The following is a 20,725-nucleotide window of genomic DNA, read 5'->3' as shown; positions in this document are numbered from 1 at the left end:
ACATCATTCAAATGCAATATGTTTTAGAATCTATATTTATAATTTTGAAAATCGGGCTTTGATTTGACCTATAACGAAATTCGACGATTTTACAGGGAATTAGATTTTTATTTTTGAAAGACATATTTTTGCATTTAACAAGCACTGATTTTAATATTCGTTATATTATAAATATTTTTTCCCATACTAATAAATAAATTAGGTAGGTCGTAGGTATTGAACCATCCTTAATTTATAAAAATATTACTAACTTAATATTATGTGAGTATAACTATAAATATTCGTAGTTATTAATGTTATTAATGTTATATTACTTATTAGAAGAATATTAATTATACTGTATTATTGAGGTATTATACAACTAATATGTCTTTAACTTTTAACAGTCTTGGTGCATGATACCAATAATAAGTGTATGTAACACCAAGTGGGTATAATAATAAAATATTTAATATTGTTTACGTGTTATGAAAATATTAAATATCATGACGTTATGTGTATGTAATAAATCTACATATTATACAAAATATCTCTAAAATACTGATTCGATTTGATGAGATCTCTTGATTTTTGAATCAGCATTTATGAAACACAGGGAAACAATATTAATATCAATAGACATAATATTTTAACACATTTAACATATTTTTATACTTTTATTGTGGACGTTCTCATCGATTCAGGACATTTGTGATTTTATGGGTAAATATATTGCATATTAAAATATACCTGCGTGTTGATGTATCAACATTTTTTGTCATATATCTATGTGGTTATTTTCTAAGCAATTTTCAGAAGACAAATATACGGGCGTGTGTTTAATAATAAAAAAAAAAAAAATAGTCGAAGACAAGAATGATGATCATTGTTAAACCTATATGGGACTATTCAGTAAATACAATTAAACAATGTCTATACCTACTGAATTGTATAGAAATATTGTAGGTAGTCAAATTGTACGGAGTGAAACTGCATAATGTTACACATAAGTACATAACTATATAATAATATGCACCCAACAGGTGTGTTATTCTCTTCTATATAGGTATTATTATGCCGTTGTTACGTGACCACGTGCTTGCGTTAAAATGAAAATGCACTCCATGAGTCATCTACAAGTCCACTTAGAGCGTTTAACCGGAAGTCGATCAATAGACACACGAATATTCTTTACCCGAGGGCTGAGAGTAGTATTCGGTATTATCCAAACTCGCGACAAAAACAAGACACGTTTTGGGTATACATCATATACTCATCATCTACGATAGTGGTAAACTCATTTTCCGTTTTATTATTTATATAAGCCATCCAAATTGTTTTAATATAATTATTAATACCTGTTGGACATCGAAGAAAATTCTTCGAATAGCATCCTTATATTATTGTGTTCGTATAATCAAATAAAACGTACCTACCTATGTAAATCTCAAAATAAATAAAATACACTAACGACATTAAAAATTATATGAATGAAATATTCTCTCATCTCCGTAAAATTATTGGAATTCAATACCAACATCTAATAAACTCAAAAAAATTTAAAAATTGCACTCCTACTAATTTCAACCAACAACAAGACTCGCAATCACCTGCATCAGAATAGGGAACTATTGTAAAAAATTATAAATTTGAAATATTTAAAAAAAAAAATGTTACTTTTATATCGTTGTTACGTCTATCTACAATGTTACAGTGTAATACTTAATTTTTAAAAAACGCGATACCTATAATATGTACATACAGGCTATAATTAATTTTTCGATGTTATATCAATCGGTTGATTTTCATAACTTCAAAACAATATATTTTTATTTTTAAACTATACAATAGAAGTCGGAAAACGTTATTACGCATTGTATTTTTTACCTATTATATACGGGCCGCACTGTAGGGATACGAAAAAGGAAAATAAATGGTCACTTTGGGACACAATCGGCGATCCCCAACATCACAATTCACAGATTTCTAATGTTTTTTTAATACCTTGGATCATTGGACATAAGTATTAATGCTGTGAATAGGTCTTACAACACATTGGTGATTTGCTTATCATAAAGTATGGTATTTATATATAATTATTATTAATAATGACAATAACTTACCATGTAGATTGTAGGCCATAACATAGAATAAAGTAGGTACCAATAATAATTATAGTAATAATAATTTATCTATTTAATAATTATATTTAAACTGTAAATATAAAAATTAATTCAAGTGAATAATTGGAATACCTATGCAGTAGTTATAAGAATAGGTAATTTTTCAGCCATTGATGTACTGTATAAATCAGGGGTCAGCAAGTAATTTCTAATGAGGTCCGTAAGTTTAAAATAATAAATAAATGAGGTCCAATGAAAAATGTTTTTGTCAAATCTGTGTATTTTTATAATAGTAACATGAAGACAAAAATATATATAAAGACATGTTGACGGTCCAGCTTTTGTGCCTTCCGCGGTCCAGAATCTGTACTCCAGATTCGTATTTCGGACAATTTTTTCCATAAGTTTTTCTGGTTAAAAATATGTAAATACAATTGATCAAAATCATGAACATTTTAAAACTATTTAATTAACTTAAAAATCTCAAAAACCCAAATGCATAACATTATAATCCATAAATGGTTCAATCCATTTATCTATTAATTATTTTATCTAAAGCTCCTTTGTATCGCCAAAATCGTTGGAGTGCACACCATCAAAAATATGTTTTTGTTTCTATTAACTTCACTTTGCATTTTCTATGATATTGTTTTTACTACCGGAATCCAAAAGAATATGTGTGCAAAATGTTGTGGTAATTGTTCAAAAACTGTGTATTTGCATACATAACATTTAGATATAACCCGAGAGTCGTGATTTGTAATATCTAAATTAGCTGACTTCCAATAATAAACCATCCATCATAAACCGTTTTGCTTCAGTTTAAATGTTCTCAATTAATCTTTTTTTTTTTTATCAAAATCGTTCGATTTTTTACTATTTTAACTTTAACACCATACACTTTGACTCTAATACCGAATAAAAAAGTTGTTATCTTTAATTTTACATTTACACAGAACAACTATTAACCTAAATAGAAAAAAATGATACAGACTATTATATCCAATCATAATAACTATTTTATCATCTGTATTTATATAAAATATAATGTTTAATGAAAACTCAATATGTAAACAAAAATATATTTGATTATTTTGAGCCGAAACAAAATCATTGTGGATTGAAGAACACGTCTTTAAAATGCTAATTTTAAAAAATTCTTTCTTAGTATACATATAAATTGTGGTTTGAATAAGGTGTCATTTCTAGTTGATAATAGCTAGATGGCTTAAATATTTTTGGTTTTAATTGGTAAGTCATGAAATATTCTTGAATAAATATTATTTTAATGTTTTATTTTATAAACTTTATGTTATGTTAACTTTAAGTATGTTATTATGTAGATAATGTATTAAGTATTTAGAAACTTAAAACGACGGCTCTGCACAGTGCACACATACTTGTTTCCGTCTCAACAAATGCGTGACTTAGCAAATTTAAATTTAGCAGATCACGTTAGTTTAAAAATTATAGTAAATTTACCTATTATGAAACTTGACGGTAACAACATTATATGGGTTTTTTACGATAACTTAGTTTTTAAGTGAGTTATGAGCGTTTTTAATTTATACTTTTTTATACACGCATAACTATTGCTACAAAATTGAACTATCGTAGAAAGACCACATACAAATACAAATAATGTTCTTAACATCAAGTTTCATAATAAGTCGATTTACTCTAGTTTTTAAACTAACGGAGCTAAACGTGATCTGCTGAGCGTAAATTTGGTATGTTATGCACTTGTCAGACGGAGACAACAAATGGATATGTAGCGTCATTTGAACATAATGCATCTAAAGATTTTAAATTTGTGTTTTTGACAATTAATTGTAAATATTTTAATAAAAACAAAAATAGAAATTTTTTTTTTGCTGTGAGAGAACATGTGAGAAAATTATTAAAATGGCGAGTAATAATCACTTTTGAAAATTCAATAAATTCGTATTCTAAAACTCTATTCGGCATCATTTTCGACACCGTGTAGGTATTTATTTTAATTTATTGCTTCCATTTATTTGAATTTGATAAAATGGTCCTTAATTAAGACATTATAATTTATATCCTGCTTATACTTATAATTTTGATGTTATAGTTACGTTCATGAATTGATTACAAAAAAAAAAAAAAAAAAAAAAATAGATAGCACCAATATGTAATTTCTAAATCATTATGCCATTAATTAGACCTAGTACTTCTTAACAAAAAAAAAAATAAAAATAAAAATTTGATAATAATAGTTCTATCTATTTAATTTGATAGAAAGGTGAAATCGAGAAATGTACCTATACTGATAAGCAACACTTATCTGACTACAAGAAGTAAATGAAAGACCGCTCCATAGCAAAACTATGAATAGTCAAATCTTAATAAGAAACTATGCAAACATTAAATGTATATATATTAATATTATTATTTAAAATTTTAAAAACATATTATGTATGATGTTATGTTTTATACTTATATGTATGCACACGAGATTTATTACTAATAAATGAACAATTTTTACATTATGCTTACAACTAATTTGTAATTAAAAATATAAAAACATATGCGACGTATTAAGTTTAAAATAAGTAAAATATTTGTGAAAAAAAATACAAGATAAATTATTTTTTTTAATTATGTAGTACAACACTCGTTAGATAATGCTTTCATACATTACACAGTAGTAGACGTTGAAAAATATTTGACCCGGAAAAACTATTTTACCGACCTTAAAATTTGTTAGTTTTGCATATTATTATATTTAGTGATTTTTGTGTGGTATAAATGCATGATTTTTTGAGGTTTCATAGATCTTGTTGTCTTCATGTCTTCAAATTAATAATTAGGTACTAAACAAAATTACTCATATTTTGCTCTCTATAATAAACTGTGTATAATATTAAATTTAATAAAAATGTGCATAATTTATTTATTTAATAAATCGCTTTTATTTTTAAAAATTATGCCTTTAATATCGATATTAATCAATATATTTTTTCTCGGGAGCCATAAATGGTAATGCTTCTAATTATTATTTGTATGAACAGCCCACTACCAGCCGCGGCCCACTGGAAAAAATTCCGATATCCCACCGGCCACTGGTATAGTTCGCCACTGTTTAAAAATTAAAATAATGATGTTTATACTTTAATATACGTAAAAATTATACAAAGAACATATTGCATTAATATATTACAATGGTTAATAAATATAATAATGTAATACAACAAACGTGTTCTTTCAGAACACCGATGAGATTGTGAGAACATTATTTCTCCCAATTATAAATGATATCAAGCATATACAATAATGTGTATTGTGCTGAATTTTGAAAATGTTTATAAATATAGTGTACAGTAATACAGTATTGTCGTCAGATTATTTTCAAATGTATAATAAAATTAAACACAACACTGTTTTATCATTACTTACATTTTTGATAAAATAAAATATGTTAATATCTAACGCTATTACACCAATAAATTATGGCAAAGATAAGTTAATAATATTCAGTTTTTTATATACATATAGTATATAACCATTGAAAATCCGTAGTTTTTTGAAGAATACCACCTGTTGCAACCGAACATTTTATAAATATTATTTTATTGCCCCTAGTATATATTATATTACATAACATTGAATTTACATTAATAGATTGATTATCTTAATGGTTTATTTAAAACTTCTAATTTCAAAATAATTACTAATACGTTAATGGCAACTCTAACTCAATTTTCAAGGTCTGTTTGTTAAAGAAAATTATTTTTAAGATAATGCAGTTTAAGTGATTAGTAATAATAATAGTTTTGAATTCGATGCTTTCACGTTTGTTCATGTTTTTCGTTTAGTAAGCTATGCGCTAAGACTGCATATTTTACTAATTTGAGGATATAAAAATAAATTATTAACTATAGTTAGTAACATATTACATGCTTCGTAGAAACACATACCCACTTTTAATTCTCTACAAATGCTCAGATGAAACACTGTGTTATACTCGGCCATTTAAAAAAGTATTCTATTCCATTTACGGAAGTAAAAAATATAAGAAGTGACTTCGATGCGGGCCGTTTCTTAGTTCTTCTTTAATTACGCAAAAATCTTAATAATGCTTATTGTACACATATTGTACGAATTATATAAATATTCCAAAATTAATAATAATTATTATTTGAAAAAAAAAATTAAAAGCGGTATTTGCCCGCTTATACTGACCGCTAACTCGGCTATAATGTAGGTGTCGATTGCATCATGTCATCGAGTAAAGTCACTATTAAAATCACTACTATTATTTATTAATATGATGAGTCGAATTATATTTTGTTTTATTAAAACATTGTGTTTATTTTATAATAAATTATTATAATAGTATATATATATATATATATAATTATTTATTTATTGTATCGTATATATATAAATATCGTTCTAAATCTAAAAACTGATCGAAATCTTTTGAAAATATCATTGTGTGTATTATAAAATATAATGTTATGCGTTAAAGTTCAAATTCCCACAACCTTTTTTATTATAACCAAAAAAAACTAAAATTGTTATTTTTCGTAATCAATTAATTTATATGGTTAAATATATTGTTATTTCAATAATGCAATAACATAAATAATAATTTAAAAAATGGGATTTAATATTTGTTACTTTTTTTAAATAAAAAAAAACGAATAACTTATGAGATTTATTGTATTCATAGCTTAAACTTTTTATTGAGCTAAAGCATTTTTATCTGCAATTTAATAAAAAAATCTAAAAACTCAAAAATTGCATATGCTTATCGATAACATTAAATTAATTTAAATGCTTTGAAAATGTAATTGATCTAGAAAAAAAGATAATTTATGTAGCAATTAAATTTTTCAAGTTTCTACTTTTTTATTTATCTATCTAAAATTGTTTTTATTACAACAACTAAAACTAAAATAGTTTGATCAGAAATTAATATTTGATATTAATATCGAATTTCGTTAAATTTTCAAAATTTAAAAGTTCATACAACTGTTATAGTTTTACAATAAATAATCTCATTTTCAAGCTTCTTACCTGCGATTTTGCAATGTCTATAAATATCTCATAATGAAAATACTTTTAAAATCATACCTTCTAAACAAAAAGGTTAATATGCAAATTTATAATATCTAAGACGATTATTGGTTTTTGAATTTCAACAAAACATAATATCAATTGAAAACTGGTTTTATGTTGAATTTCCTGTCTTTTGGGTCGTTGAATAGAAACCCCGCAAGGTTTGGTATGCGCCGACCAGGTGGTCTTGACACACGGGTGGTTTTGTGAGCAGGCAAGCGGCTAGAGGGGTAAAAAAATAAAATAATATAAATACAATATATCCATTGAAATTGTAGCTGACACATTCTCAACTCAGAATCGTTTTGTCATCTAAAATGATTTATATGTTATTCACAGTTGTTAATCCCTATACCATATTGCATAGCAATTCTTTGTCGTATTATTATGCGTTGTGAATTATGATACCATATATATTGTACTCAAAAAAATAATTGAAACCATTTACTTTCATATGATGTACATTGAACATATAGGACACATGTTAACTCCGCCATGGCGCCATATGTACCTTTTTTTAGTGTAAACTACAAGACGAAAAAAAGAGGTAAAATTTGGTTTATGTCAACTCCGCTTGTGAAAAACATCAGCTAACAGTATAAAATTAATAAATCTATTATTAATAAAGGAAAAAATTCATATTAACTTTTATGATAATAACCGTTCTCCTTAAAGTTACCCGTAAAATACTAAAACTTAAAAATAAAAATAATAATTGTCCAAATAAATCATTCAAATTTTAAAGTGTATTATCATAATCAATAATTTTAATAATCATTAAATAGTGTCTAAGGTAAGTACGTTATAAGATTCAGAACTGTGAACTAAAATGTAGTATATTTTTTACTAACTTTTAAATCTAATATAAATCCATTTTTATAACTTTTTATAGCATTCTCTAACACTATATATTTTTTTATTTTTTTTTATTTTGTACTTTATGGTTATTTGAAATATATAAATATATAATTATGCTTTATATAAACAAACTAATACATTTTAAATTGAAATTAACAAAGACCCAGCCGCCAAGATACCCCAAAGCAGAATTAGAAATGGGACATTGCACGACGACTAATCGTCATTATAAATCATATTTCAACCCTATTCCAACTCCAACTCAACAAAAAAATTAATAAAGTAATTTTTTTTAAATAAAATGATATATTTTCTTTTAGAAAAGCCTTCTTCAATTATAAGAAAACGGTTTCGTAAATAATCACTAACAAAATATGATAGAGATTTATCTGAATTATGTACTTATTATTAATAACCCGATGCAGACGTTGAACTAGCCCCAAGCACACTGCATTCCTGATCAACTGCAGTTGGTGAATATTATACTTATACAATTGCCCCAACTCGCGTACTACCTATAATAGGATTATAAGGCTGGACGAATGTTAAAACCTAAGGTATTTTAATTATAGACATTTGTGGGAAGAAAATATAAACGGCAGTTTCTCGCCTGCAAGTTTTTTTCACTCTATACAATATAATTAGTATGTAATAATCGAATTCGATAGTTAATATCGGTTAATGACAAGAGGTTATCATTTATGGGCATGCGTTGAGCATTGAGCAGTGCACTATTTAGGTACTATATATTGTGTATTATTTTTTTGGTTTTAGGACACTTTGTACGGTCACCTATGAAAAGTTAAAATTCCAGACAGTTTGTACTATTTCAGGTAGAAAAAAAATTATGCATACCACATAATTTGTTATTAAAAAACACAGGTTACAGTTACGAGACATAAATAAAATTATTAATAATAGTTATTTTAATACATTTATGTTTCGTAAATTTTCTTCAAATCCGGCTCGAACTCTTTTCATGAGTTACAGACAGAAAAATATTATTTTTTGATCCTCTACAATTAATAACTTGACTTTTTGTATTGGTTAGTGCAAGGTTTTTCAGCCTTAATATTTTTTCACTCAAATCGTAGTTATAATCAGTCCATTACAAAATAATTCATATTATAATATAAATTAAAATATTTTAAAATATTTTAAAATAATATTATTTATAACTTATCGGTTCATGGTTTGTAGTACCTATAACTTTACTCGTTAAAGTCATTTTTGAACACTTACAACGAATAGTTGATTTATTTATTCTCAAAATGGCATAGTCATACTATTATTTTAACATTTTTTGATTTAGTTTTGTAGTTTGTTTTTGCTGGTGTATTTTAGAGTGTATAGATTATGTTCTACGGATCTATTGTGTTACCAAACGCGATCATGATTTGCAATCTAAAGTTTTGAGCAATTTGATTTTATCTCATCTTGTAAAATAATTTCCCGTTTTATTTATACCGTACAAAGTGTCCGCGATCGAATTTTACGAATTTATTTTCACTGTAAAAAAAGTCCACGGTATGCATCACAAACAATAGATATTAAAAAGTGTCCGTATTATTTTTATCACTTGAAAACTATCAAGCAGTGGTTCTCAAATTTTCTCAGCCTGAGAACCGGACAGCCGGAGCCTTTTTTTAAGTAGAAGTTTCTCACGGAGTCCTCAAGAAATATTTAACGTCAATTATTATCTCATATCTGTCTTAGATTTAATAGTTTTATGTCCTATGAAATATAATAAATCTGAATTGTATACATACGGCCGCAGCCAAAATAAAATGATATTTATGAATTATGAATAAAGATGAATCAATAGTATTAGTACCGATATTTTACGCAGTGTAGATATCTGTGAATTATGGCATTCAAGTCTTAATAAAATATACAAATATATTCATTTTAAATAACGAACAATTTTTAAATTTTTTTTGGTGTAACGAAGGGAGCCCTGGTAAGCCATTGCGGACCACAGTCTGGGAACCGCTGATTAAATAAATAAATAAAAAAATAGAAAATCGCAGTTTGAATAACCGTGTATCTAGGTAAGTAGTTGCAATAACGAATAAATGCAAGCCATATTACATTTCTACAAATTTTTTTTTATGTAAAAAATCTGAAACCGAATTTTTAATTAGAAAATATTAAAATACAATGTTTACAATGTTTTATTTATAAAAACACGGTTTTTTTGCGTTGTTATATAAAATAATGCTTTTGAAATATAATAGGATGTAGCTTACATTAATTCAATATTTCAGTTACTTAGGTACCTATATATTATGTAAATATATACAGATATTAAACTCCAATGTATTTAATATTTATAAAAAAAATTCGCAAACCATTGCACTTCATTGCAAAAAAAATATGCAGTCAATGACTTGAAATATAAAATGATCGAATTGTAAATATTTAATACATAATGCAGATTTGTTAATTTTATAGTCAATACAGTGACATTTAAAAATATAACTACAGGTAGTATGGTAAACAACGTTATTTAATATATTATCATAATATATGAACCTACTCAAATGTACACATTAGTTTGCTGTACTGATTAAAATGTGAATAAAAAATAAAATGTCATCAATTTCACTTTTTTTTTTTTATTCATACAAGATGAATGATGATGACTTATAACAATTAACAGAATATAATAAGAATTTACCTACTATTTTTAATCGGCTAAAATATTTTTTTGCACGTAAGGTTATCATATTTATCGGTGATGGTTACAAATCATGTTTATATATAATAATAATATACATATATACATAAAATAAACTGACGTATTCTGTTTGTAATTACTTTTTGAAGAAAAAAATCAAAAATACATAATATTATAAAGCGAAAGCGTATATTATGCAACCGTTGAATAATATTAAAATATATACTAGGTAGAATTGAAAACACGAAGTACAATCAATGAATGAACTTATCAGTAGGTCATTTGGAGGGTTGGGGAAGGATGGACCAAAGTCCAAGTGTGTATACTTGTATGTGTACGTGTTAATTAATTATGATTGTGCATAATGTGATATTTTTAAGAAAGTAAATTGTAGGTACCTACATGTATAAAAGTAAGTACTTCTAAATGTAAATAATGTAAATCAAATGAATTTGGACTCTGATCATCGTGTTGAGATGATACTGTCTATACTTATTCCGTTTAACGGAAAGTTAATGACTCGAGAACACATCTTCTTATAACTATAAATTATAATACAACTATAACTTTTAATTGAACGACTAGCAGTCTTTGCCTCCCACGCCAAGAGCACGTATATTTGATTTAAATACAGTTAACAATATACATTGTATCATAACTATATTTTGACTTTGACCCAATTAACGTGCTTCATTAATTGCATTGTAAGTACATAAACGCACACACGCATATATAGATATTATACAATGCTAATAATACATATTAAAAAGCGTGCTAGTGTGCATTAATAATTATGCTTTGATCGGTCTGCTTTCATGTTAATTATATACACGAGCTAATACATGGGTCTCAAATACAAACAATATAATAGACGATTGCAGTAATAATGATTAGATAATAGATTATAACACGCGTTATATATTTATATTACAGGGATAATTATTTATACAACTTAACCCACTTCGTTATAATATCGATATTATAGTATATTAAACTATCCTATATTATAATAGTATATCGTTTAGGACTACAAAGAAAACACCGTAACCGAATTTGGGAGCATATGAATTTCACCAATTTCAAGGTAGTTAGTCGTAAATTTCATGGTCAGATTTATAAATCTAGTGAATTCCAATGGTATACCTATATTGCTATACCTGTGAAAATAAACAAATAATAACTCTGGAAGTCTGGACAATGGAATGTTCTTACTATAAAATATCTTCTTTATTTTCAGTAAACGTGCGCTGTCGGTAACAAAAGATAAGGATCGAGTACCTAACTCATGGGATTTACTAAAAGTACCTACCCCAAGGCACATCCGGGACCCACATCACTGTCATCGTGACTGCACCTGCCAGCTCCATTGTGTTTTGTAAATGGGTTTCGTCATATTCACTGGAATGCGTCCCAAAGTGACCTTTTTTCCCTTTGTCAAATACCGACTCGATTACTTACAACGCAGGTATGAAATACTGTTTTCAATGGATATTAAACTAAATTAATGTCCTGAAAAACGACCCTTTCAAACTATTAAACAGGTAGGAATTTCGGTTTTCAGTGGTTGTTAAAACTAAATAAATATTTGAATATCTCATGGAACACGAGCCCACGATATTTAATTCGAATAATGCTTTTTTCTTGTCCACTAGAGATAAGAATGCAGATAAATTGCAAGATTGGAAAGCTAGTTTCTACGCGCGCGACTTAGGGGTTGTAGAAGAATCCTATACCATCCAATCACGAATAAACGTACTGCAACGGTGACCGATATTTATTATATGAAATTCGTTATTTATTATTTTATAAGTACCAAATATAAATAATTATATTTAAATCAGTGGCGTATCCAGGATTTTTCTTTGAGAAGAGTGTGCTGATTATATATTTACACAGAGTTGGTTTTAACTAGGAATGGTCTTCTCATAAATTTAGCATATTGACTCCGAGGTTTTATTTCAGGTCGTGATTCCTGTATCAGAAAAGTTACGATTCAATGTATCATAAATGTATGTTTCATAAAATGTTATTTAGTTCACCGTTTTAATAATATAACTAAATGTTCTTGGTTTAAACTATAATTTTTTTTTAAATTTTTTTATAAAATGAATGATACACTACATGTAAGTATATATATATATATAATATATATTATTAGCTGATCCTCTTGCACTTCGTTGCCACTTTAAAAATACGATATGATATATATCTATATGATTCAAAATTTGTGTTTCATTCGTCGATTAATACCCGGCGTAACTACCCGTGATCATAATATTTTATCACATTTGTTGCTTTGTAAAGGTGAAACAATTTTTAAAATTGGTAATTAATAACGAATTGATAATTTCTTATTCATCCATGCATACTGAATTTTAAAACCAATAGCACCCTATAATAAACAAAATTATATTTAAATTTATTATTATTATAAATATATCTATTATTTCTATAAAAAAAACTCAAGTTTGCGATAGTAAAATTAAAGACCACTTATCAAGATAAAATATAGCCAATAGATCAATGGGATAGTGTAGGCGTGTAGCTTATTGTAGCTTTTTGATTGTAAATAAAAATGTAAGTAGTTCCAGAGATTAAACCGAAAAAACAATAATTATATGAAAAATAATATGTAAAATAATAGTTGACAATTCTGTGTTCCGAGTTCCGACGTGCACCAACCGTTATCAGCCAATTAATATTAATATTTAATAACTTGTTATATAAATACACAATATGTATATAAATATAAAATTCACAGGTATAAATTTATTTATGCCGATTTCAATCCCATTAAATCAAAATTTTGAAAAATACCTTCTTATTGCAGAATAAAGTATTAGAGAAACCACTATTCCAATTCTCAAGTTCGTACGTTGAGTAGTTTTTGAGATACAGTGATCACTGATCAGTGAGTCAGTGATATTTGGATTTTATATCTTATATGTATAATAGATATCTCACTTAACCTGCAAAAACATTTACTCATTATTTAATGCATTTTTTATAAGACAATTAAATACAAATATTCATAGTACATTTTTATAGTTATTAATATTTATAAAGCCAAAGTCTCTACAATAGTACCGGTGAATGAACTAGTTATTGCAGACATCAAGGTACGACTATGACTATGGCTATGACTTTTGAAACTTATTATGATTTAATTCGCTAAATAGGTAACTATTCCAATACAGAATAAATGTAAATATTGTTTTGGGCAGTTGTTTATTTAATTTTATTGAAATTAACACTATAGTGTTGATACTTATTTTCTTAAACATGTCTAGAATAATTTGAATTGTATAGGGATACATAATTTTTATTTTATTTCAGATGTTCTCTTTACATGTTATTTTAAAATTTCTGTTTGTTTCATCAATATTTTAATTTTATTCTTTTATAACATAAACTTGAAATATTAACTATTAATTATTACTTTTGGCCATTCGTGCCGTTATTTGGTCAGTCTAGGGATAATATTGTTAAAAAATTATCGACATTTTTTCCACATATATTTGTTTCGAAATGGTCGTAGTCAAATGCGTGGAAAACTTGGTTTTCATATGATCGGAGTAGTTTTTCATAAATTCCACCAAAGTTTCTTTTTGTGACGATTTAATTTACGTTCTCTTCGTTACAAATGATATTTAATCTCAAAGACAATGGGAATAAGAGAACACAGAAAAAATATATTTTAATATTATATTTAAATATTATATATTACAATATTTTATATTGAATGTTGAATACTAAATACCAACCGTAGTAAAAATACTATAAGAGCAGGAAATGATTATAATATATTTTGAATTTTCACTATGTGTGCACATAATATGAATTTTTGCCCATCCAACCATTCGAATCAGTAGAACGGTTCTCTTATACAAAATATAATTATACTACTTCAAGAATAGGCCCCAGACTATGGAACGAACAAAAAATAAATAAGTCAGAAAAATCAATACATTATTAATGATTAATATAATATAATAAATGCATTGTTTATTGTTTTTTTAATTGTATATAATTTATGCATTTAATAATAATTTGACTAAATACCTATAATCTATACCATAAGACATTTATATATTATTTATGTGTTTAATAAAAAGGCATTTGTAACTTTCAACAATTAACGAGCATTATAATATTATTATTATACTACGTTTATATTTATGAGTTCAGACGTCAGAGTTATATTTAAAAGTTCATGTTTTGTGTGTAATAACTAATAATGTGTGAAAAGTACTTGCTTAATTGAAAAACAATCGAAGGCTATGTACCTATATAAATATATTTGATACTGGTAATGTTAACATTTGGATAAAGTTGACATTAACCGGATAATACAACATCAGCCAACCGTTAACATTACCCGTCATAGATATTATTAAATGCTAATAAATGCTATTAAATGCTATTGTTGACATTAACCAGATAATATGATATCATCCAAGAACTTTTGGATAATGTCTTAACAACCATACAAATGCATAAAATTATTTTAAATTATTAACAATATTTAATATATTTAAAACACAATTAGTAATCACCATAAAATGCATAAATTATTAATATGAGTTTATTTTTCTTTTTTTATAGCGTTTTGTATAGCATGTAAAATTATAACGAAAGCGTCGTGCAATTTAGAGGAAATGGCTACACTATTCGTATGTAGTGTTGTCTCTGTCTTACAAATGCAAAGCATTGCGAAAACTGTTTTGTGCGGGAAAGAACCACTCAAGCTGCAATCCGAGTGAAGCAACCAAATGTTCACACCATAAAGAGAAGAATTTGTACAGTACAACACTGTTTTAATATTTTGATATCAGAACTAAAAAAAAAGTTCTTGTTTAAGAATTCATTATTTTTGAGTGTTTCAAACTTGAATAACTTTTTTCGTATTTGTTATATCAAAAAATTAAAAATATCGTTGCACAGTAAACATTCTCCTCTTTATAGTGTTAAAATTTGGTTACTTAGCTTGGATTACAGCTTGAGTGGTTCTTTTCCACGCAAAATATTTTTCGCAATGTTTTACATTTGTATGATGGAAACCACACCCGCGGGTGTAGGCGTCCTCTTCAGATAAAAAAAATATTAAACCCATATGTATTATGTTATATTATATTTTTCACTTTATGGGTAAGATAACCGACTAAACTCGATTATAGGTTAATCAAGATATTATAGATTGTTGTATATAATGCTAACAACTCTATTTAATATATAACTTTTGGATAAAGTTAACATCGTTTGGATAATGTTGATATTTCATGTTTATAAACGAAAAATTATACATTAGCCAAAACGAATGGATAATGTCGACTTTATTCAAATGTTAACATTGCTCTAACTATATATATATATATATATATAACGTACGTCCTAAAATGTTTTTAAAAATCGATTTTATTATTCATGTTTCGTGTTTATTAAAATATTTGATATTGACTACCGTACATCACGGTCGGTGAATTACATTTAATATCAGACACTCGGAAAAAACCATAACAGTTTTGAAAAATTTAATAAATTATTTATCTGAGTCTACACAACTTATAAGTCAGAAGGTTCCTATATGATTAAGTTTTAAATAACAATTATTATCTAAGAAGCTACAATTTTGTATCAACGTATAAATACTATTAATTAATGATAATCGATATATTTTGGATAAAACGTTAAACAAATTTGTTTCAATTGTTTTAAAAATCATTTCTGAATCTAAAAAATACTAAAGGTATCTAAATTGTGTATAGGTATACTAATCTTAACAATTGGCTATTAACTATTAATTTTTCATGTAATTTTTCTAATCGATTGAATTAATTCATTGCGTAATGCGTCTATTATTTTCTATTGACAATTGTATTAACACTAATAAGTAATAAATATTAAAGTTTGAACTTATATGTACAGACTCAAATCAAACATTATAAACAAATCAGGTGTATTGAAATATTTTCAACTCTCTGTGTAAACTGTAGTTTAGATAACATTGATATTTTTTATTGATTAATTTATAAATTAATGGTATGGGCCGATAACTAAAATATTTAGATGGATCTATTAGAAAAATTTAAGTACCTACAGTTGTTTTCATGTATAACATAATTTATATTACACACCTTAGTTATGTATGAGTACAACGGTTACTTAAACCGACAGGCGTATAATAGAGGGCTATCCGAGCTATATCCAGAGATGTTAAGACGAAAATTCTTCGTTTTACGTGGTTTTACCAATACCACCAAAAACGTAATAAGTACCCGTGACCAATTTACCACATAGAAAAATGTAAGCTTAATCAGGGGCGTAATTTGGAGTAAAGTCATGGGGTAGCAACAGTAGAAAACCATCAGAGCGGAAGAGCTAATGAGCTTTACCCCTCTCCCCATTATCCATGTGAAATCTAAAAAAACTTTTCAACATTAAATTAATCAAGACAACAATTAAACTAATAAATCAATAAATTAGTCATAACCATTTTGTTCTATTGTAGAACTAGTTTTTTTTTTTTAAAGTAGTAATATAAAAATAGTGATTTACTGAAGAAAAAAACAAGAAAATTGTATTTTTTTCATATATTTCTCGTACTTCGTACTGGTTGGTAGGGTAGCATAACTATAAATTTGCTGCTCCAATAAAAATGGTAGGTAGGAACTTAAATATGCACCACATGCCGTTAGTCAAAATAACAATAATATGTCTGGTAAATACTGGTATACCGATCACAATAATTTATATCTCTGTTGGTGACATTTGCGTATAGTATGCACTATGCAGTAAACTTGTGAAATTATTGTTCTATCATATAAGTAAAAATAATAATAATAACAACAATAATAATACACAGTGACTGGTAAAAGTTGTATGTAACTATCGGAACAAAAATCTTTTATCGGCTCGTTGTAATGGCCGATCGCTGGTTTATACAATATGATGGGGTACCATAATACAATATTACATAAAATGTTATACGAAAATAAATCAACAGACCGTAGCGCCCAAATACCATAGGTTTAAAAACATTAAGTATATGTCTAACGTTTTTTTCTCTACGTTCGACCGGCCCTCTCGGAAATGGAAGAAGAGGCTGCATTATTATAATATGTAGTTGCAGCTGCTACTCTACCGTAGTCCCGCCTCTATTTTGCAGGTGACGGATAAAAATCGGGGTTTAGTGTGGTTCTATATAAACATAAAAATATATATTATACGTTGTATACAATTGTATATCTATGTCGAATAATATTACTATGTCGTATACGTCGCATTTAACATATCTAATACCCAATATCTAATGCGCAGCTAAATGTATATTTTACATACATTATGATTTTTAAATCTGTGGTTATAAGTATAAAGTTGTGTTATAGCCATTAGATTCATATATATAAGCAATACATTTACCAGCAGCTATCGCGAGTAGAAACATTTAAAAAATATAATTTACTATAATACGTTTATATTTTTGTTATTAAAAATGCATCATAAAAAATAATATATGCATATAAATTATAGGTATATTTAAGCAAAAGGGAGTGCGATCACTCGATGGTTTCTTTCTTCACCCTGTTCGTGTATTCCTTAAATTATATTATATCACATATTCACATTAGGTCTTTATGTACAGAATATAGATTGTATGTTCTCTAATACAAATTAAAAAAAAATAATTCACCATACCTATTACATTAATATAATTTACAGATATAAGACCGAACCTCATGCTGCTCATGCCACTTTTGAAATTCTATCATTACAGTCAAACACATCATCATCCAAATCTGCCAAATCTTCACGGAGGCCAGAAAAAAATTCGAAATACCAGACAATCTATACGAAGCTATGGTACCCTATGCTGAAACAGAAAAAGTACCTAATCACATTAAAAAAAAAAATTAAAATGTACAACTTAATTTAACTTAACTTACATTATTTTTAAACTTCATTGTAAAAATTGCTTATGTAAATAACTATTTAATATAATTGTAAGTTAATAATCATAATGATGTCGATGCTGTAACAATAAAAAAGATTAAAAGATATCCCGTAAAAAATATATAATAGACCTTTTAATTGGCTGCAGTAAAATATATATTTATGACATTTATAGCTAATTAAACTAGTCTATTAAATTTATGATTTGTTAACAGTTAACTTCTATTATTTCTAACTTATCGATCTTGTGTTCTCTTTACTTAACTCAGGTCAATTATCTGCATTAACTAGTCCACTATAGCAGTAAACACATCGTATTACAAATATTTGTAGCTTGCATATTAATTAAAAACCAAAAACCTATAAAGTCTTGGAAATTAACGCATAATTTACAGTAACCATCATGAAATATAATATACTGCATCACGTTGTAACTACATACAAATATTGATTATTGTTTTTAAAGTACTTATCTAGCTTTGCCAATAACGTTAAATTGTACAAAATATGTGTGCAGCTAAAAAATAAATACTGTTTAGTGGCTTACGCCTTGCAATGAGTTGACCTATGGCTATTGGGTATTCATATAATTATTATCACAGCCTCACAGGTTATATTGGATCCAGTTAAAACAAAAGAAAAATCAATGACCACAATATAATATCACCATGTCAAAAAATTAAGTACCTGACCATAGCTATTATTTCCCGCTATTATTATTATTTATTTGTATTAGAGCATATTATTATTTTCGATATTTGATATAAAAGTATGAATTTAATAATATTTCCTATTTATAACGTCTTTTAAAAACACAAATATAATAAAAGTGAATAATAGGTACTTAAGATTAAAAGAAAAAATCAATCAAATAAATAAATTGATTTCCTATAAAATGTAATATATTATATGGAATAAATTCGTTGTTTCTACTTAATATTAAGTATTTTAACATTAATATTGGTCACGTTGTGCTCGGTAGTACTTACGTCTTTATGTCTTTATTCAAACGTGCCGATCGTATTAATTGAACTTTAGAATGGTACACGAGCTAATTAAGATATTATATGCAAATATGGACATAAAATAATGGATTTAATTTCCCTTAATGTAAGTAACCTTAACATATTTCAATATTTGTGTATTTGTATTTAAAGAGGACGGATACATGCCACATATTATGTTGTCTACGTATTATTTGCGTTCAGCAGAATACATTTTGTGTTGTTAGTTTTATAATATAACCCGATTATCAAAGTTATAGATCTATGACGTTCTATCGGCAGGTTTTTTTCATTATCTTGATTTCAAAACAAGCATTTTTAAATTTTAATATTTAGTATAGGTACTTAGGTAACTATAACTTGATTTAAGAGTAAAAAATCAAAAAATCTTCGAGATAACACAGATAATATTTGTAATTTATTCTTAAATTTAAAGGCAATAATTAGTTAGTAATTTTACCTAGCTAATTTATTTGTAGCCAACAACAACAAATAGAACCTAGCCGCAGATAGACAGGTGCTTGAAATTGTCACCAACTACTTATATTATTAGAATTTCCCAGACATTGTTTAACTGAAAAAATATTTAGGCTCTTTTTGAGTATTATGAATAGTTTTTAAACAACCTATTTACCTATATCTACCTGTGGATTTTGTTGCCATTTTAGTTACGCCTTGACTTTATATAATATTTATGTTAAATCCTATTTGGAATAACATAATTTTTCATTTCTATATACATTGCAAGCAAATAATGATGGAATATCAAAATGTAAGTTTACATTTCTGGAAATAATTTTTTATGTCTAGGTACATATAATAAATAGACTAATACCTATAGGTGCTTAACCAACATTTACGTGTCAATTAGTTCAAATAATTAAATATTCATAATTTACAAAACAATAAATCAATAGTAGGTACCAACCATTTAGATACTAAAATAAATATGAAATAAACAATATATATAATATTATAAAACATAAATAATAATACGCCGTGTTAAATTTTAGATTCTGAGCGGAGCGAGAAATGTATGGACT

The 20,725-nt window shown here is 26.5% G+C and overlaps 1 protein-coding gene across 1 annotated transcript in view; it reads left to right on the top strand.

Annotated features, from left to right (window-relative positions):
* The window catches only part of LOC107173498 (uncharacterized), a 72,322-nt gene extending 53,671 nt beyond the window's left edge, over nt 1–18,651 (top strand). The window contains exon 5 of the mRNA XM_089218643.1: nt 18,448–18,651. Coding sequence (XP_089074769.1) covers nt 18,448–18,453 — 6 coding nt within the window. The 3' untranslated portion in view covers nt 18,454–18,651. The remainder of the gene's footprint in view (nt 1–18,447) is intronic.
* Nucleotides 18,652–20,725: the final 2,074 nt, after the last annotated feature.

The sequence above is a fragment of the Diuraphis noxia genome, unplaced genomic scaffold, assembly GCF_037042655.1.
Source record: "Diuraphis noxia isolate RWA-SAM2 unplaced genomic scaffold, SU_Dnox_SAM2 contig0002, whole genome shotgun sequence".
Taxonomy (NCBI): domain Eukaryota; kingdom Metazoa; phylum Arthropoda; class Insecta; order Hemiptera; family Aphididae; genus Diuraphis; species Diuraphis noxia.
The sequence above is the reverse complement of the archived record's forward strand: the minus strand, read 5'-3'. Positions and strand labels throughout refer to the sequence as shown.